We start from the raw sequence: 14,660 nt of genomic DNA, 5'->3' as shown, positions 1-14,660 counted from the left end.
TGCAGGTGAGGACAAACAGTGCTACATTCTCTCTAGAGAAAACCTTATGTTGCAAACTATGTAAAAAGCAGTAATCCTAAAAATATGTTTATTAAGCATGTTCAACGGCTGAGCAAATATAAGGACTAAAAAAACCCATTCATATACAATTGAGAAATAAAGGCATTTTAGCAAAGAACACTGACTCAACTCTTCTAATTTGATGTCAGGCTAGTGCTATTTATATCATATGTGTGAACTGGGGAAGACGTCTCCCATAGGAATCACTCAGCAAACACCCAAAGCAATGTTTCATTCGCAAAGTTAAGATTTTCTGGTTAAAACTCCCAAATGGGATATTGACCTTTACAAAACACAATACCAAACCTTTCCCAAGAAAACAAGATTTACGTGAAACTTAGAAGGTAAAATAAATTCAGATGAAAGGAGCGTTCAAAAAAATGAGTAAACATATAAATACTATACTAAAATTAGGATAAGGGTAAAACTACCAAATCTATCACAATGGCACATCTCTGGAATAAATTTGGTTAGCTCCTCCCACCAAAGTGTCTTTGTACATTGCATGTTGTATTCACTTATGCCCATTTTACTTCTGATTATTGTTCTAGGATAGTGTTGAGCGAGTAGTTAACTTTTCCTACTCACTATGCTGTTAGCGAGTACTGTCTGTAACTCACATATTTGTTTTGAGTAGCGGGCGCAAGGTAAGGCAATGGGAAATACTCGCTAAGTAGCGAGTAACCTGAAAGCCATACTTTTTGTGCGAGTAGCGAATAGTACGGCTTTTGGGTTAGTCGCTACTTAGCGAGTATTTCCTATTGAATTACATTGCACCCACTACTCGTAACGAATATGCGAGTAGCGGACAGTACTCGCTAACAGCATAGTGAGTACAAATAGTTAACTACTCGCTCCACACTATTTTAGGTTTTTGGATATTTCCTTTTAGGCCTCATGCACACCTCCATGTTTGTTCACATATGCAAAAAAAATGGTAAGAGTGTTTGGTCAGTGTGTCAGGTTTTACCATCAGTGTTTTTCATGCATGGATAAAAAAATGTTGAAGCGTCTCCTATCCTTTACAATATTAATCATGGTCAGCACATGGATTGTACACTGATGTCACTCTTGTGCTGTATGTGAGTTTCACAGACCCATTGTGATTCCAATGAAAAATGGACACAGTATGCAAAAAAAAAACCACGGACGTGTGAGCAGCTCCTAGACTATAATGGGTATGTGTTTTTACAGATAGAACATGTTAGGGAAATATGGACGTTTAAATAAGGCCTATAAAAAAGAAAAATTTAGTAACATATACCATAATATTTATATAAAGTTCTATAAAATAAGTTTATGTAAAAAAGGGTGCATGATGCTGTGTCTCAGACAGAGGATTTCCCAGCTATAGGTAAAAAGAATAAAAAAAATAAACATTACATTATAAAATCCCTCATTTTTGTGAATATATAGTTTATCTAAAAAGGAATATATAAGTAGGAATAACAACTAAAAAGTAATTATTGTCTAAAACTATCTTAGGCTGAAATCACATGTCCTGTAATCATCCATTAGAATGGATTCTGTAGAGATCCGTTGGCAAAATGATTTATGCCGGATCCGTTTTTTTTTTTTTTAACATTGGAGTCTGTGGAGGACACATCCGTTAATGAATTGCTATTTAGTTTTCATTTGTAATGGATCCAGTAAGAAAAAAACAGATCCGTTACAAATGCAAAAATAATGGATGGCTAAATAGCAATCAGTTAACGGATACATTCTCATAGCCTCCAATGTTAAAAAAACAGATCCGGTAGAAATCAGTTAATAGAAAATGGACAAAAAGTTGTGTTTGCAGAACTTTTTTCCCAACAAATCTCTACAGGATCCGTTCTAAGGCATGATTAGAGGACTTGTGAACTCAGCCTTAAAGAGTAACTAATCTTTTATTTTTTTCTAATAATTTTGTCCCGCCTGTAAAGTAATAAAACTTTGCAAACCACCTTATTAGGAGACTTGTCTTCACTCCTATACTTGTATTCTATATACAGTGGGGTAAAAAAGTATTTAGTCACCCACCAATTGTGCAAGTTCTCCCACTTAAAAATATGAGAGAGGCCTGTAATTGACATCATAGGTAGACCACAACTATGAGAGACAAAATGAGAAAACAAATCCAGAAAATCACATTGTCTGATTTGCAAGATTTGTTTTTGCAAATTATGGTGGAAAATAAGTATAAAAACATGCAGGATTTCTGGCTCTCACAGACCTGTAACTTCTTCTTTAAGAGGCTCCTCTGTCCTCCACTCATTACCTGTAGTAAAGGAACCTGTTTGAACTTGTTATCAGTATCAAAGACACCTGTCCACAACCTCAAACAGTCACACTCCAAACTCCACTATGGTGAAGACCAAAGAGCAGTCGAAGGACACCAGAAACAAAATTGTATCCCTGCACCAGGCTGGAAAGACTGAATCTGGAATAGGCAAGCATCTTGGTGTGATGAAATCAACTGTGGGAGCAATAATAAGAAAATGGAAGACATACAAGACCATGATAATCTCCCTCGATTTGGGGCTCCACGCAAGATCTCACCCCGTGGGGTCAAAATGATCACAAGAACGGTGAGCAAAAATCCCAGAACCACACGGGGTTACCTAGTGAATGACCTGCATAGAGATGGGACCACCGTAACAAAGGCTACAATCAGTAACAAAATACAGCACCAGGGACTCAGATCTTGCAGTGCCAGACGTGTTCTCCTGCTTAAGCCAGGCCCATCTGAAGTTTGCTAGAGAGCATTTGGATTATCCAGAAGAGTATTGGGAAAATGTCAAATGGTCTGATGAAACCAAAGCAGAACTGTTTGATAAAACACAACTCGTTGTGTTTGGAGGAGACAGAATGCCAAGTTGCATCCAAAGAACACCATACCTACTGTGAAGCATGGGGTGGCAACATCATGCTTTGGGGCTGTTTCTCTGCAAAGGGACCTGGACGACTGATCCGTGAAATCCGTGAATACATGAAAGAATGAATGGGGCCATGTATCGTGAGATTTTGAGTTCAAACTTCCTTCCATCAGCAAGGGCATTGAAGATGAAACATGGCTGGCTCTTCCTGCATGATAATGATCCCAAGCACACCGTCAGGGCAACGAAGGAGTGGCTTCGTAAGAAGCATATGAAAGTCCTGGAATGGCCTAGCCAGTCTCCAGATCTCAAACCCATTGAAAACCTTGGGAGGGAGTTGAAAGCCCGTCTTGCTCAGCGACAAACCCAAAACATCACTGCTCTAGAGAAGATCTGCATGGAGGAATGGGCCACTACGCCACCAACAGTGTGTGCCAACCTTATGAAGACTTACAGAAAACATTTGACCTCTGTCATTGCCAACAAAGGATATATAACAAAATACTGAGATGAACTTTTGTTATTGACGAAATACTTATTTTCCACTATAATTTGCAAAAAAAATCTTGCCAAATCAGACAAGGTGATTTTCTGGATTTGTTTTCTCCTTTTCACTCTCATAGTTGTGGTCTACCTATGATGTCAATTACGGGAGTCTCTCATCTTTTTAAGTGGGAGAACTTGCACAATTGGTGGCTGACTAAATACTTTTTTTCCCCACTGTAAGTGGCTTCCAAACCCCTGCTTTTCCCTAGGCCACTTGCCTTTAAGCTTTTAGCTGCATTGATTTCACAATGAACTCATTTGGAGTGCAGATGATGGCAGTAAAATGGTTAACAACTATGTGAGAGGAGGAGACAGATACTGATCCACTCACTGCCAGCATCAGTACTCCAGGTAAGTACCTTCTAATATCAAATCAGATGAAGGCAGGCAAATAGACTGGGAAAAAGGAAGGGTTTGGAAGCCACTTACATGCAATTGTTTCTTACAGAAATTAAGACAAATTCCTTAATGAACTGATGTGCAAAGGTCAGTACTTTTTTATGCCAAACAAAAATACAGAAAAAAAAACGTTTAGATACTCTTCAAATGTTTTAAGACTGTTTCTGCCATCATATAAAATAGCAGACTGCAAATATCATATAATTAAGAGGATTTTTAAGTTTGAATCATATGAAAATAATCTAACTGTACACCTACAGTAAGTATCGTAAATATCCTTTTTCATAATGCCAGCTATCCAATCAAGGTGAGCAGATGCACGGGTAAAGACACTGGGTTTTTTATCCATAATACAGCCAATAGGTCCAAAACTGGTGATTCCATGAACTTCCCAGATTGTGCTGTTTTTGGTAGAGGGGCAAACCAGTGGTCCTCCTGAATCTCCCTGGAGCATTAAAAGAGAGCGAGAAACATTCAATATTTTATTATTTTCTGATTTAGAAATGAACAAGGCAGAATTTAAAAATTATCTATTACAGTTTAATCAGAAGTGTATTAAAATGTGATTATTAATTTTGTCAGTACAGTTATTTTTTAGTAACATTCAGTAAAAAAAATATCAGGTTGTTACTTTACAGCTTTGTTTTATCCATAATGTGAGATGTACTGGTATATAGAGATACATTAGAGGTACAGTATCTCTATGTTCCAGTACAATATTCCTACAATAACAAACAAATAAAACAGGTAACAGTTAAATCTGTAGGTAAAGAAAATACTCTTATGTATAACAGTGCAACCTGTGGCTCACTATTAAAGAAGCACCCCCACCCATTAGCATTTTTTTAGTTAATGTGAGAATTTTTTTAATCTTTCTGCTTTGGTAAGACATGAGCGAGACCAGCTTGAATAAAAATCGATTGATTAATTAAAACATATAGAGGCAACTATTGAGCACACAGGGCCCCTGTCACGCTCCCCGGGTCCTCGGCTCCCCTCCCCGGGTCCTCAGCCCCGCTCCCCGACTCACCTGCCACGCTCCCCGCTCCCCAGCCTCCGGTGCCCGTCCTTCCCAGGTTCCCTGGCCTCCGATCCCGGCGTCTGACGGCTTCCCAGGCCCTGGCCGGCTCCCCTGCGTCCTCCCCTCAGCTTCCTTCCCTGGCTTCTGGCACCCGGGCGGCGCGCATGCGCATTAGGGCGCGCGCGCGGTCACTGACCCTTTCTTAAAGGGCCAGCGTCCATTAACAGGAAATGAAGCTAAACAGGTACAGGGTATATAAGGGTTTATTGTCCAAGGGGGCGGGGCCTGATCTTCGTGTTTTCCAAGCTAGGAGTCAGGTCTCCTTGTGTCTCCTTGCCATACTCACGTATCTCTCTTCTAGAGCTGATCCTGCCTCGGCATCCGATCCTGCTGAATCCCGAACCCCGCACGCTGTCCGTCTGCCATCTGACAGTCCGTACCATCTCGGATCCCTGCGGTGACCCGTCATCTCGCTCCAAAGGTTCCGGACCCCGCCTGACCTCATCTCGGCTTCCGAACCTGAGCTACGTCACCCGGGACTACCATCTGTGACTCCGTGGTCCCAGGGACTTCTCCGTTACACACTTGCACGGACTGTTCTGCTGCCCATAGTGCTTCAGCTACCGGACTCCTTACCACCATCTTAGAGTTCGGACCAGTGGATCCACCTCCTGGGTCTGCCCGACCGCCTGGCCCTGACAGTAAGATCAGGCCATGGATCCCGCTGCAGCACTAGCGGCCTTGCAAGAGGAACTCCAACGCCAGCGTGAAGTCCAGACCCGCATGTTGGACTTTATGACTTCCGTGGACACCCGCCTGTACACGTTACAAGCGGCAGTTACGCCTTCAACATTCCGGGCCTCCACTAGTCAATCCACGGCTCCCGCACCCGTGGCAGCCTCTTCGGATGCTTCCCGACTCCGTTTGGCTTCACCACCTCGTTATGCCGGAGATCCCAAGACCTGCAGGGGCTTCATAAATCAATGCTCCCTTCATTTCACGCAGCTGCCACATTTGTTTGCCTCCGACCAAGCCAAGGTCGCCTTCATCATGTCTCACCTAGAGGGCGAGGCACTGGCGTGGATGAATCCCTTGTGGGAGAAGGAGGACCCTATGACCAAGGACCTTCAAGAGTTCCTGCAGGCCTTTCGCAGCACCTTCGACGAGCCGGGACGCGCCTCTGCGTCTGCTTCATCCCTTCTCCGCCTGCGTCAAGGAACACTGACGGTAGGCCAATATGCCATCCGTTTCCGCACTTTGGCTTCAGAACTCGGGTGGAATAATGAGGCCCTAACAGCCGCCTTCTGGGAAGGACTCTCGAGTCGCATCAAAGACGAGTTGGCGGGTCGTGACGTGCCCTCCACCCTAGATGCCCTGATTGCCCTAGCAACTCGAGTGGACATTCGTTTTCAGGAACGCTCCAAAGAGCTATCTCGTGAGAGACGTCCGGTACGGCATTCCTCTCCTCCACGGAAGTCCTCCGTACCTCAGTCATCAACAGCGGGGATTCCCGTCCACGAGCCCATGCAGATTGACCGAGTACGGCGGTCTGAACAACGTCGAGCAGAGCGGCTCGCCAAGGGTCTCTGCTTTTACTGCGGAGAGGGCACACACCTGCTACGCTCCTGTCCAGAGAGGCCGGGAAACTCCAAAGCCTAGGGTTGGTAGGAGAGGCCACCCTAGGTGCTGGGACTCTCTCAGACCCGGTTATGTGGACCGTGCAAGTGTCAGCGGGAGAGACGCGCTTCACGGCTGAGGCATACCTCGACTCTGGAGCAGCAGGCAATTTCATCCAGCAGGCCACGGTGGACAAGTACCAGTTGCCTGTTACTCTACTCGATAAGCCCCTAGCGATTGCCTCTGTGGATGGGAGACCCCTCGCTGATACCATCTCCTGGGTCACCAGGCCGGTCGAACTGCGTATCGGTGCCCTGCACACCGAGAACATCGCTCTCTACGTCCTTCCACACATGTCCCATCAAATCCTGCTGGGACTTCCCTGGTTGCGGACACACGAACCATCAGTCAGCTGGGGTACTGGCGAAATCACCCGATGGGGCTCCGCCTGTCATGAGAGGTGCCTGAAGTCTATACAACCCATCCGACGACCTCCGGTTCCAGAGAACCTACCGGAACTGCCCTCGGCCTATTGGTCCTTCGCAGACGTTTTTGACAAGAAGGAGTCTGAGGTACTTCCGCCACACCGTCCCTACGATTGCGCCATCGACCTGCTCCCAGGAACAACACCACCTCGAGGACGGATATATCCGTTGTCTCCAGCCGAAACCAGGGCCATGTCTACCTACATCACAGAAAGCCTGGCAAAGGGATTCATCCGGAGATCCTCCTCTCCTGCGGGAGCAGGCTTCTTCTTCGTTAAGAAGAAAGAGGGTGACCTACGCCCATGCATTGACTACCGGGGTTTGAATCAGATCACCATAAAAAACAAGTACCCCCTGCCGCTCATCCCCGAATTGTTCGACCGGCTCAGAGGAGCCCGTGTGTTCACCAAACTGGATCTTCGGGGTGCCTACAACCTAGTTCGTATCCGCTCTGGGGACGAATGGAAGACCGCGTTTAATACTCGCGATGGGCACTATGAATACTGCGTAATGCCCTTCGGTCTGTGTAACGCTCCTGCCGTATTCCAAGAATTGGTGAACGACATTTTCCGGGACCTCCTCTACATCTGTGTAGTAGTTTATCTGGATGACATCCTTGTCTTCTCTCCGGACCTCCAGACCCACAGAGAGAACGTACGGCTGGTTCTACAGAGACTGAGAGAGAATCGTCTCTACGCCAAATATGAGAAGTGTGTCTTTGAGCAGTCTTCTCTCCCTTTCCTGGGATACATCATCTCGGGTACAGGGCTGCAGATGGATCCACAGAAGGTCTCCTCCATTCTCAACTGGCCTCCCCCTTCTGGACTGAAGGCAATCCAACGGTTCCTGGGATTCGCCAACTACTACCGCCAGTTTGTCCCTCACTTCTCTGCCCTGACTGCTCCTCTCTCCGCCTTGACCAAGAAGGAGGCTAATCCAAAGGACTGGTCACCTGCGGCCGATGCCGCGTTTTGCTCTCTGAAGCGAGCATTTGCCTCCTCTCCTGTACTCCACCGACCGGAGTTAAACCGCCAGTTCACCTTGGAGGTGGATGCCTCCTCCTCAGGAGCCGGAGCAGTGCTCATGCAGAAGTCCTCCTCCGGGAAGATGGTGACTTGCGGTTTCTTCTCCAAGAGCTTCTCAGCGCCTGAACGTAATTACACCATCGGTGACCGAGAACTATTGGCGGTCAAACTGGCTCTGGAGGAGTGGCGCTACCTCCTGGAAGGAGCAGTGTACCCCGTGATTATCTACACGGACCACAAGAACCTGGAATACCTTCGGTCCGCTCAGCGACTGAACCCACGGCAAGCCAGGTGGTCCTTATTCTTTGCCAGGTTTGATTTCCAGCTCCATTTCCGACCCGCGGACAAGAATGTACGCGCTGATGCCCTGTCTAGGTCTCTCATGCCCAAGGAGCAGGAGGAAGAGAGTACCCAACCTATCATCTCTCCTAGCAAGATTATTCCGGTAGCTCCTGTCACCCTGGCCCAGATACCGCCCGGGAAGACCTATGTCTCTGAGACAGACAGGCAAAAAGTGTTACACTGGGGTCATGCCTCGAAAACAGCCGGTCATGCAGGTCAGAAGAGAACATGGGGTGCGATTGTACGCCATTACTGGTGGCCATCCCTTCGCACGGACGTCGCTGCTTTTGTCTCTGCCTGCTCCTCTTGTGCCAGGAACAAGACGCCCAAGCACCTGCCATATGGCCGTCTTCTGCCTCTGCCTATACCCTCAGTTCCATGGCAACACATAGCGATGGACTTTATTACGGACTTGTCATTATCCTCCGGGCACACAGTCATATGGGTCGTGGTGGATCGGTTCTCCAAAATGGCTCACTTCGTCCCTATGGCCGGACTGCCCTCTGCTCAGGAACTCGCGGAAGCCTATATACAACACATCTTCCGCTTGCATGGCTTTCCATCCCACATCGTGTCCGACAGGGGAACTCAGTTCACCTCCCGCTTCTGGAGGGCGCTCTGCAAACATCTGGGAGTGACTCTGGACTTTTCTTCTGCTTACCATCCTCAGTCTAATGGCCAAGTGGAGAGGGTCAATCAGATCTTGACCTCCTTCTTACGTCACTATGTCAACGCCCATCACGACGACTGGTCCACGCTTCTGCCTTGGGCTGAATTCTCCCATAACCACCACATCAGTGAGTCGTCCTCCAAGTCTCCCTTCCATGTCGTTTACGGACTTCAGCCCTCCGTCCCGTTGCCTATATCCCCTTCTTCGGATGTCCCTGCTGCTGATACTGTAGCCCGTGACTTCGCTACCATTTGGGACTCTGTCAAGGCGTCCCTTGGGCGCGCTTCCCAGCGGATGAAGAAACACGCCGACAAGAGGCGCCTGGACCCTCCGTGTTTCTCTCCTGGTGACCTGGTCTGGCTTGCTTCCCAGTACATCCGATTGAAGATACCTTCCTACAAGCTGGGTCCTCGCTACATCGGGCCGTTTAAGGTCCTCAGCAAGATCAATGAGGTCTCCTACAAACTGAGGCTTCCGGCCACGATGCGGATTCCCAACTCCTTCCACGTCTCTCTGCTCAAGCCGGTTTTCCTTGGTCCCTTCTCCTCTGCTGCCAGTCCGGCTCCTCCTCCTATTGCCGAGGACGACATCTATGCGGTAAGGGATATTGTGGCCATGAAGACTGTTCGAGGCCGACAGTTCTTCCTGGTGGACTGGGAGGGGTATGGTCCTGAGGATAGGTCCTGGGAGCCCAGGGAGAACGTGGGCACTCCTCTGATCCGTGCCTTCATGTCCCGGTTGCGGGGAGGGGGGCGTGGGGGGGGGGGGGTACTGTCACGCTCCCCGGGTCCTCGGCTCCCCTCCCCGGGTCCTCAGCCCCGCTCCCCGACTCACCTGCCACGCTCCCCGCTCCCCAGCCTCCGGTGCCCGTCCTTCCCAGGTTCCCTGGCCTCCGATCCCGGCGTCTGACGGCTTCCCAGGCCCTGGCCGGCTCCCCTGCGTCCTCCCCTCAGCTTCCTTCCCTGGCTTCTGGCACCCGGGCGGCGCGCATGCGCATTAGGGCGCGCGCGCGGTCACTGACCCTTTCTTAAAGGGCCAGCGTCCATTAACAGGAAATGAAGCTAAACAGGTACAGGGTATATAAGGGTTTATTGTCCAAGGGGGCGGGGCCTGATCTTCGTGTTTTCCAAGCTAGGAGTCAGGTCTCCTTGTGTCTCCTTGCCATACTCACGTATCTCTCTTCTAGAGCTGATCCTGCCTCGGCATCCGGTCCTGCTGAATCCCGAACCCCGCACGCTGTCCGTCTGCCATCTGACAGTCCGTACCATCTCGGATCCCTGCGGTGACCCGTCATCTCGCTCCAAAGGTTCCGGACCCCGCCTGACCTCATCTCGGCTTCCGAACCTGAGCTACGTCACCCGGACTACCATCTGTGACTCCGTGGTCCCAGGGACTTCTCCGTTACACACTTGCACGGACTGTTCTGCTGCCCATAGTGCTTCAGCTACCGGACTCCTTACCACCATCTTAGAGTTCGGACCAGTGGATCCACCTCCTGGGTCTGCCCGACCGCCTGGCCCTGACAGCCCCTCATTATCCTGCATACTTTTGGGAGAAAGACGACACACTGCCCCCCCATGGATACTTTGTAATTGTATGGGCCGCACCCCTACAACTCACCTATAAGGATTACTTTATCAACAGACCTATGAGCTTATGAGGAGGGGGTATACACAAAAACACATAGGCTGCCCTAACAGTGCCAAGATCTTGGGAAGCAGGTTCCAAATCGGTGTACATTACAATCTTATAGGACATCAGGACTGTTCCCATTTAATAAAGTATAATATTTTTTAAGATACATCATGGAATACATGACGGGTCAGGTTATGTTCCACCCTATCCACCTTTATTCCATCTATATTAGCCTTGCCATTACTACTTAAGTGAGGTTATGTAGGGTTTTTTTATGTGGGTTTTCTATATCTTTGTGCTACCTAGGATTGTATAAGTGTTATTAGCATATACTGTATTGGTATACACAATAATACATTATATTTATTTGCCTTTATAACCTCTGCTTACCTTTTACTGGCTACGTCTTATACACTGCATGCAGACTTATTAGGCAAATGAGGATTTTGATCACATGATAATTTTTATACACATTGTCCTACTCCAAGCTGTATAGGCTTGAGAGCCAACTACCAATTAAGTAAATCAGGTGATGTGCATCTCTGTAATGAGGAGGGGTGTGGTGTAATGACATCAACACCCTATATAAGGTGGGCATACTTATTAGCCAACTTCCTTTCCTTTGGCAAAATGGGTCAGAAGAGAGATTTGACAGGCTCTGAAAAGTCCAAAATTGTGAGATGTCTTGCAGAGGGATGCGGCAGTCTTGAAATTGCCAAAACTTTTGAAGCGTGATCACCGAACAATCAAGCGTTTCATGGCAAATAGCCAACAGGGTCGCAAGAAACGTGTTGGGCAAACAAGGTGCAAAATAACTGCCCATGAATTGAGGAAAATCAAGCGTGAAGCTGCCAAGATGCCATTTGCCACAAGTTTGGCCATATTTCAGAGCTGCAACGTTACTGGAGTATCAAAAAGCAGAAGGTGTGCCATACTCAGAGACATGGCCAAGGTAAGGAAGGCTGAAAAACGACCACCTTTGAACAAGAAACATAAGATCAAACGTCCAGATTGGGCCAAGAAATATCTTAAGAATTATTTTTCAAAGGTTTTATGGACTGTTGAAATGAGAGTGACTTTTGATTGGCCAGATGGATGGGCCAGAGGCTGATCATTAAAGGGCAGAGAGCTCCACTCCGACTCAGACGCCAGCAAGGGGGAGGTGGGGTACTGGTAGGGGCTGGTATCATCAAAGATGAACTTGTGGGACCTTTTCGGGTTGAGGATGGAGTGAAGCTCAACTCCCAGACCTACTACCAGTTTCTGGAAGACACCTTCTTCAAGCAGTGGTACAGGAAGAAGTTGGTATCGCTAAAAAACCCCATGATTTTCATGCAGGACAATGCTCCATCACATGCATCCAACTACTCCACAGCGTGGCTGGCCAGTAAAGATCTAAAAGATGAAAAAAATGACATGGCCCTCTTGTTCACCTGATCTGAACCCCATAGAGAACCTGTGGTCCCTCATAAAATGTAAGATCTACAGGGAGGGAAAACAGTACACCTCTCGGAACAGTGTCTGGGAGGCTGTGGTGGCTGCTGCACACAAAGTTGATTGTAAACAGATCAAGCAACTGACAGAATCTATGGATGGTAGGCTGTTGCGTGTCCTCATAAAGAAAGGTGGCTATATTGGTCACTAATTTTTTGGGGTTTTGTTTTTGCATGTCAAAAATGTTTATTTATAAATGTTGTGCAGTTATATTGGTTTACCTGGTGAAAATAAACAAGTGAGATGGGAATATATTTGGTTTTAAGTTGCCTAATAATTCTGCACAGTAATAGTTACCTGCACAAACAGATATCCTCCTAAGATAGCCAAATCTAAAAAAAAAAAACCACTCCAACTTCCAAAAATATTAAGCTTTGATATTTATGAGCCTTTTGGGTTGAGAACATAGTTGTTGATCAATAATAAAAAATATCCGCTAAAATACAACTTGCCTAATAATTCTGCACATGGTCTATAAGGGTTGGGCATGGTGTTGTTTTTTAATTGCACTGGAGATGTGCCCTTTTACGGGTTGTTTTTAAGGCATTTATAATAAAATTGTATAATTTTATCTTAGTCTTGAGTGAGTGCTATTATTTATACCAAGTGTTTTCTTCTTTTGGCTCTAAGAAATGAATGGGGCTTTTAAGTCATACCTTTATTTTTAAATTTCTGTACAACACTTATCTGATCAAAAAAGTGGAGAAAAAGTAAAATCTGGTGTGACACTTCCTAATTATATAAAAAACTATAAGGCACATTATGTTTTCCTAGTACTACATGATTTGGAGAAGAACAGTGAACAGTTTATGTATTGAAACATACGTTTTCTTGTAGTGTATAAAGCAAGAAAGGAATATTTACCTTCACTCTTTCCAGCATTGTAATATTTAGGATCATACAGATGGAAACTGTCAAAAACAGTGGCATAACTTAAAGGGGTGGTTCACCCATTTTTTTTATTTTCTGTATGAGCTCTACTTACCTTTCTAGGCGTCTTCTCCATTGGCTTCTGTTTCCAGTTCTGGCACTGAGCAGCGCTATCCTGCACGCTCAGTGCCGGTCACATGACCCCCTGGAGCTGTGGCCGCCGGCATCCTCTGACGTCCCGGCATTTCCGGGCTCTCAAACAAGACGGGTACGTCACAGGATGCCGGCGCCACTCAGATTGAGTGACAGGGCTGTGGGCGGTGACTACCGCACGTCACAGCCCAGCATCAAGGGGAGGATCCGGAGGACGTTTGTGTGGAGCCGCGTCCTGCAGATGGTGAGACACGGGGCGCCAGTGTGCAGTACAGGGGGGGGGGGGTCTTCAGCTGAATCCCCCCCTGCACGTAAGTATGTGATCACACTGTCCACCCGCCCGCTCTGCTGCGATGTCAGGAGAGCGGCCGGTGTCGGGCAATGTGATCATCTGCTCCTCCCAGCAGCAAGACACTGACAGGCATGTCACCGCTGTGCTCTGCCATCTGTCCTGCTGCATGGGACCAACTGTCTGCACTCTGTCACCTGCACCACAAGTCACAGAGTGGAGACAGTTGGTGACAGAGCACCTCTGCCCCCCCCTCTTCTGTCCCCACTCTCTTCTCTCCCCCCACTCTTCTCCCCCTCCCCTCTTCCCCCTCTTCTCTGCCCCCCTCTTATCCCTCTCTCCTCTCCCCTCTCTTTTCCCTCGCTCTCTTCCCCCCTCGCTCTCTTTTCCTCCCCCCGCGCTCTCTTTTCCTCCCCCCTGCGCTCTCTTTTCCTCCCCCCTGCGCTCTCTTTTCCTCCCCCCTGCGCTCTCTTTTCCTCCCCCCTGCGCTCTCTTTTCCTCCCCCCTGCGCTCTCTTTTCCTCCCCCCTCGCTCTCTTTTCCTCCCCCCCTCGCTTTCTTTTCCTCCCCCCTAGCTCTCTTTTCCTCCCCCCCTCGCTTTCTTTCCCCCCCCCCTCGCTCTCTTTTCCTCCCCCCTCGCTCTCTTTTCCTCCCCCCTCGCTCTCTTTTCCTCCCCCCTCGCTCTCTTTTCCTCCCCCCCTCGCTTTCTTTTCCTCCCCCCTCGCTCTCTTTTCCTTCCCCCTCGCTCTCTTTTCCTCCCCCCTCGCTCTCTTTTCCTCCCCCCTCGCTCTCTTCTCCCCCCCTCGCTCTCTTTTCCTCCCCCCTCGCTCTCTTTTCCTCCCCCCTCGCTCTCTTTTCCTCCCCCCTCGCTCTCTTTTTCCTCCCCCCTCGCTTTCTTTTCCTCCCCCCTCGCTCTCTTTTCCTTCCCCCTCGCTCTCTTTTCCTCCCCCCTCGCTCTCTTTTCCTCCCCCCTCGCTCTCTTTTCCTCCCCCCTCGCTCTCTTCTCCCCCCCTCGCTCTCTTCTCCCCCCCTCGCTCTCTTCTCCCCCCCCGCTCGCTCTCTTTCCCCCCCGCTCGCTCTCTTTTCCTCCCCCCTCGCTCTCTTTTCCTCCCCCCCTCGCTTTCTTCTCCTCCCCCCTCGCTCTCTTCTCCCCCCCTCGCTCTGTTCTCTCCCCCGCTCGCTCTGTTCTCCCCCCCG

General features: G+C 48.2%; 1 protein-coding gene across 1 annotated transcript in view; it reads right to left on the bottom strand.

The window, feature by feature from the left end:
* The window catches only part of LOC142312211 (ovochymase-2-like), a 171,782-nt gene that overhangs the window by 43,126 nt on the left and 113,996 nt on the right, over positions 1-14,660 (bottom strand). The window contains exon 16 of the mRNA XM_075351118.1: positions 4,122-4,308. Coding sequence (XP_075207233.1) covers positions 4,122-4,308 — 187 coding nt within the window. The remainder of the gene's footprint in view (positions 1-4,121; positions 4,309-14,660) is intronic.

This window comes from Anomaloglossus baeobatrachus, chromosome 1, assembly GCF_048569485.1.
Source record: "Anomaloglossus baeobatrachus isolate aAnoBae1 chromosome 1, aAnoBae1.hap1, whole genome shotgun sequence".
Classification (NCBI taxonomy): domain Eukaryota; kingdom Metazoa; phylum Chordata; class Amphibia; order Anura; family Aromobatidae; genus Anomaloglossus; species Anomaloglossus baeobatrachus.
The sequence above is the reverse complement of the archived record's forward strand: the minus strand, read 5'-3'. Positions and strand labels throughout refer to the sequence as shown.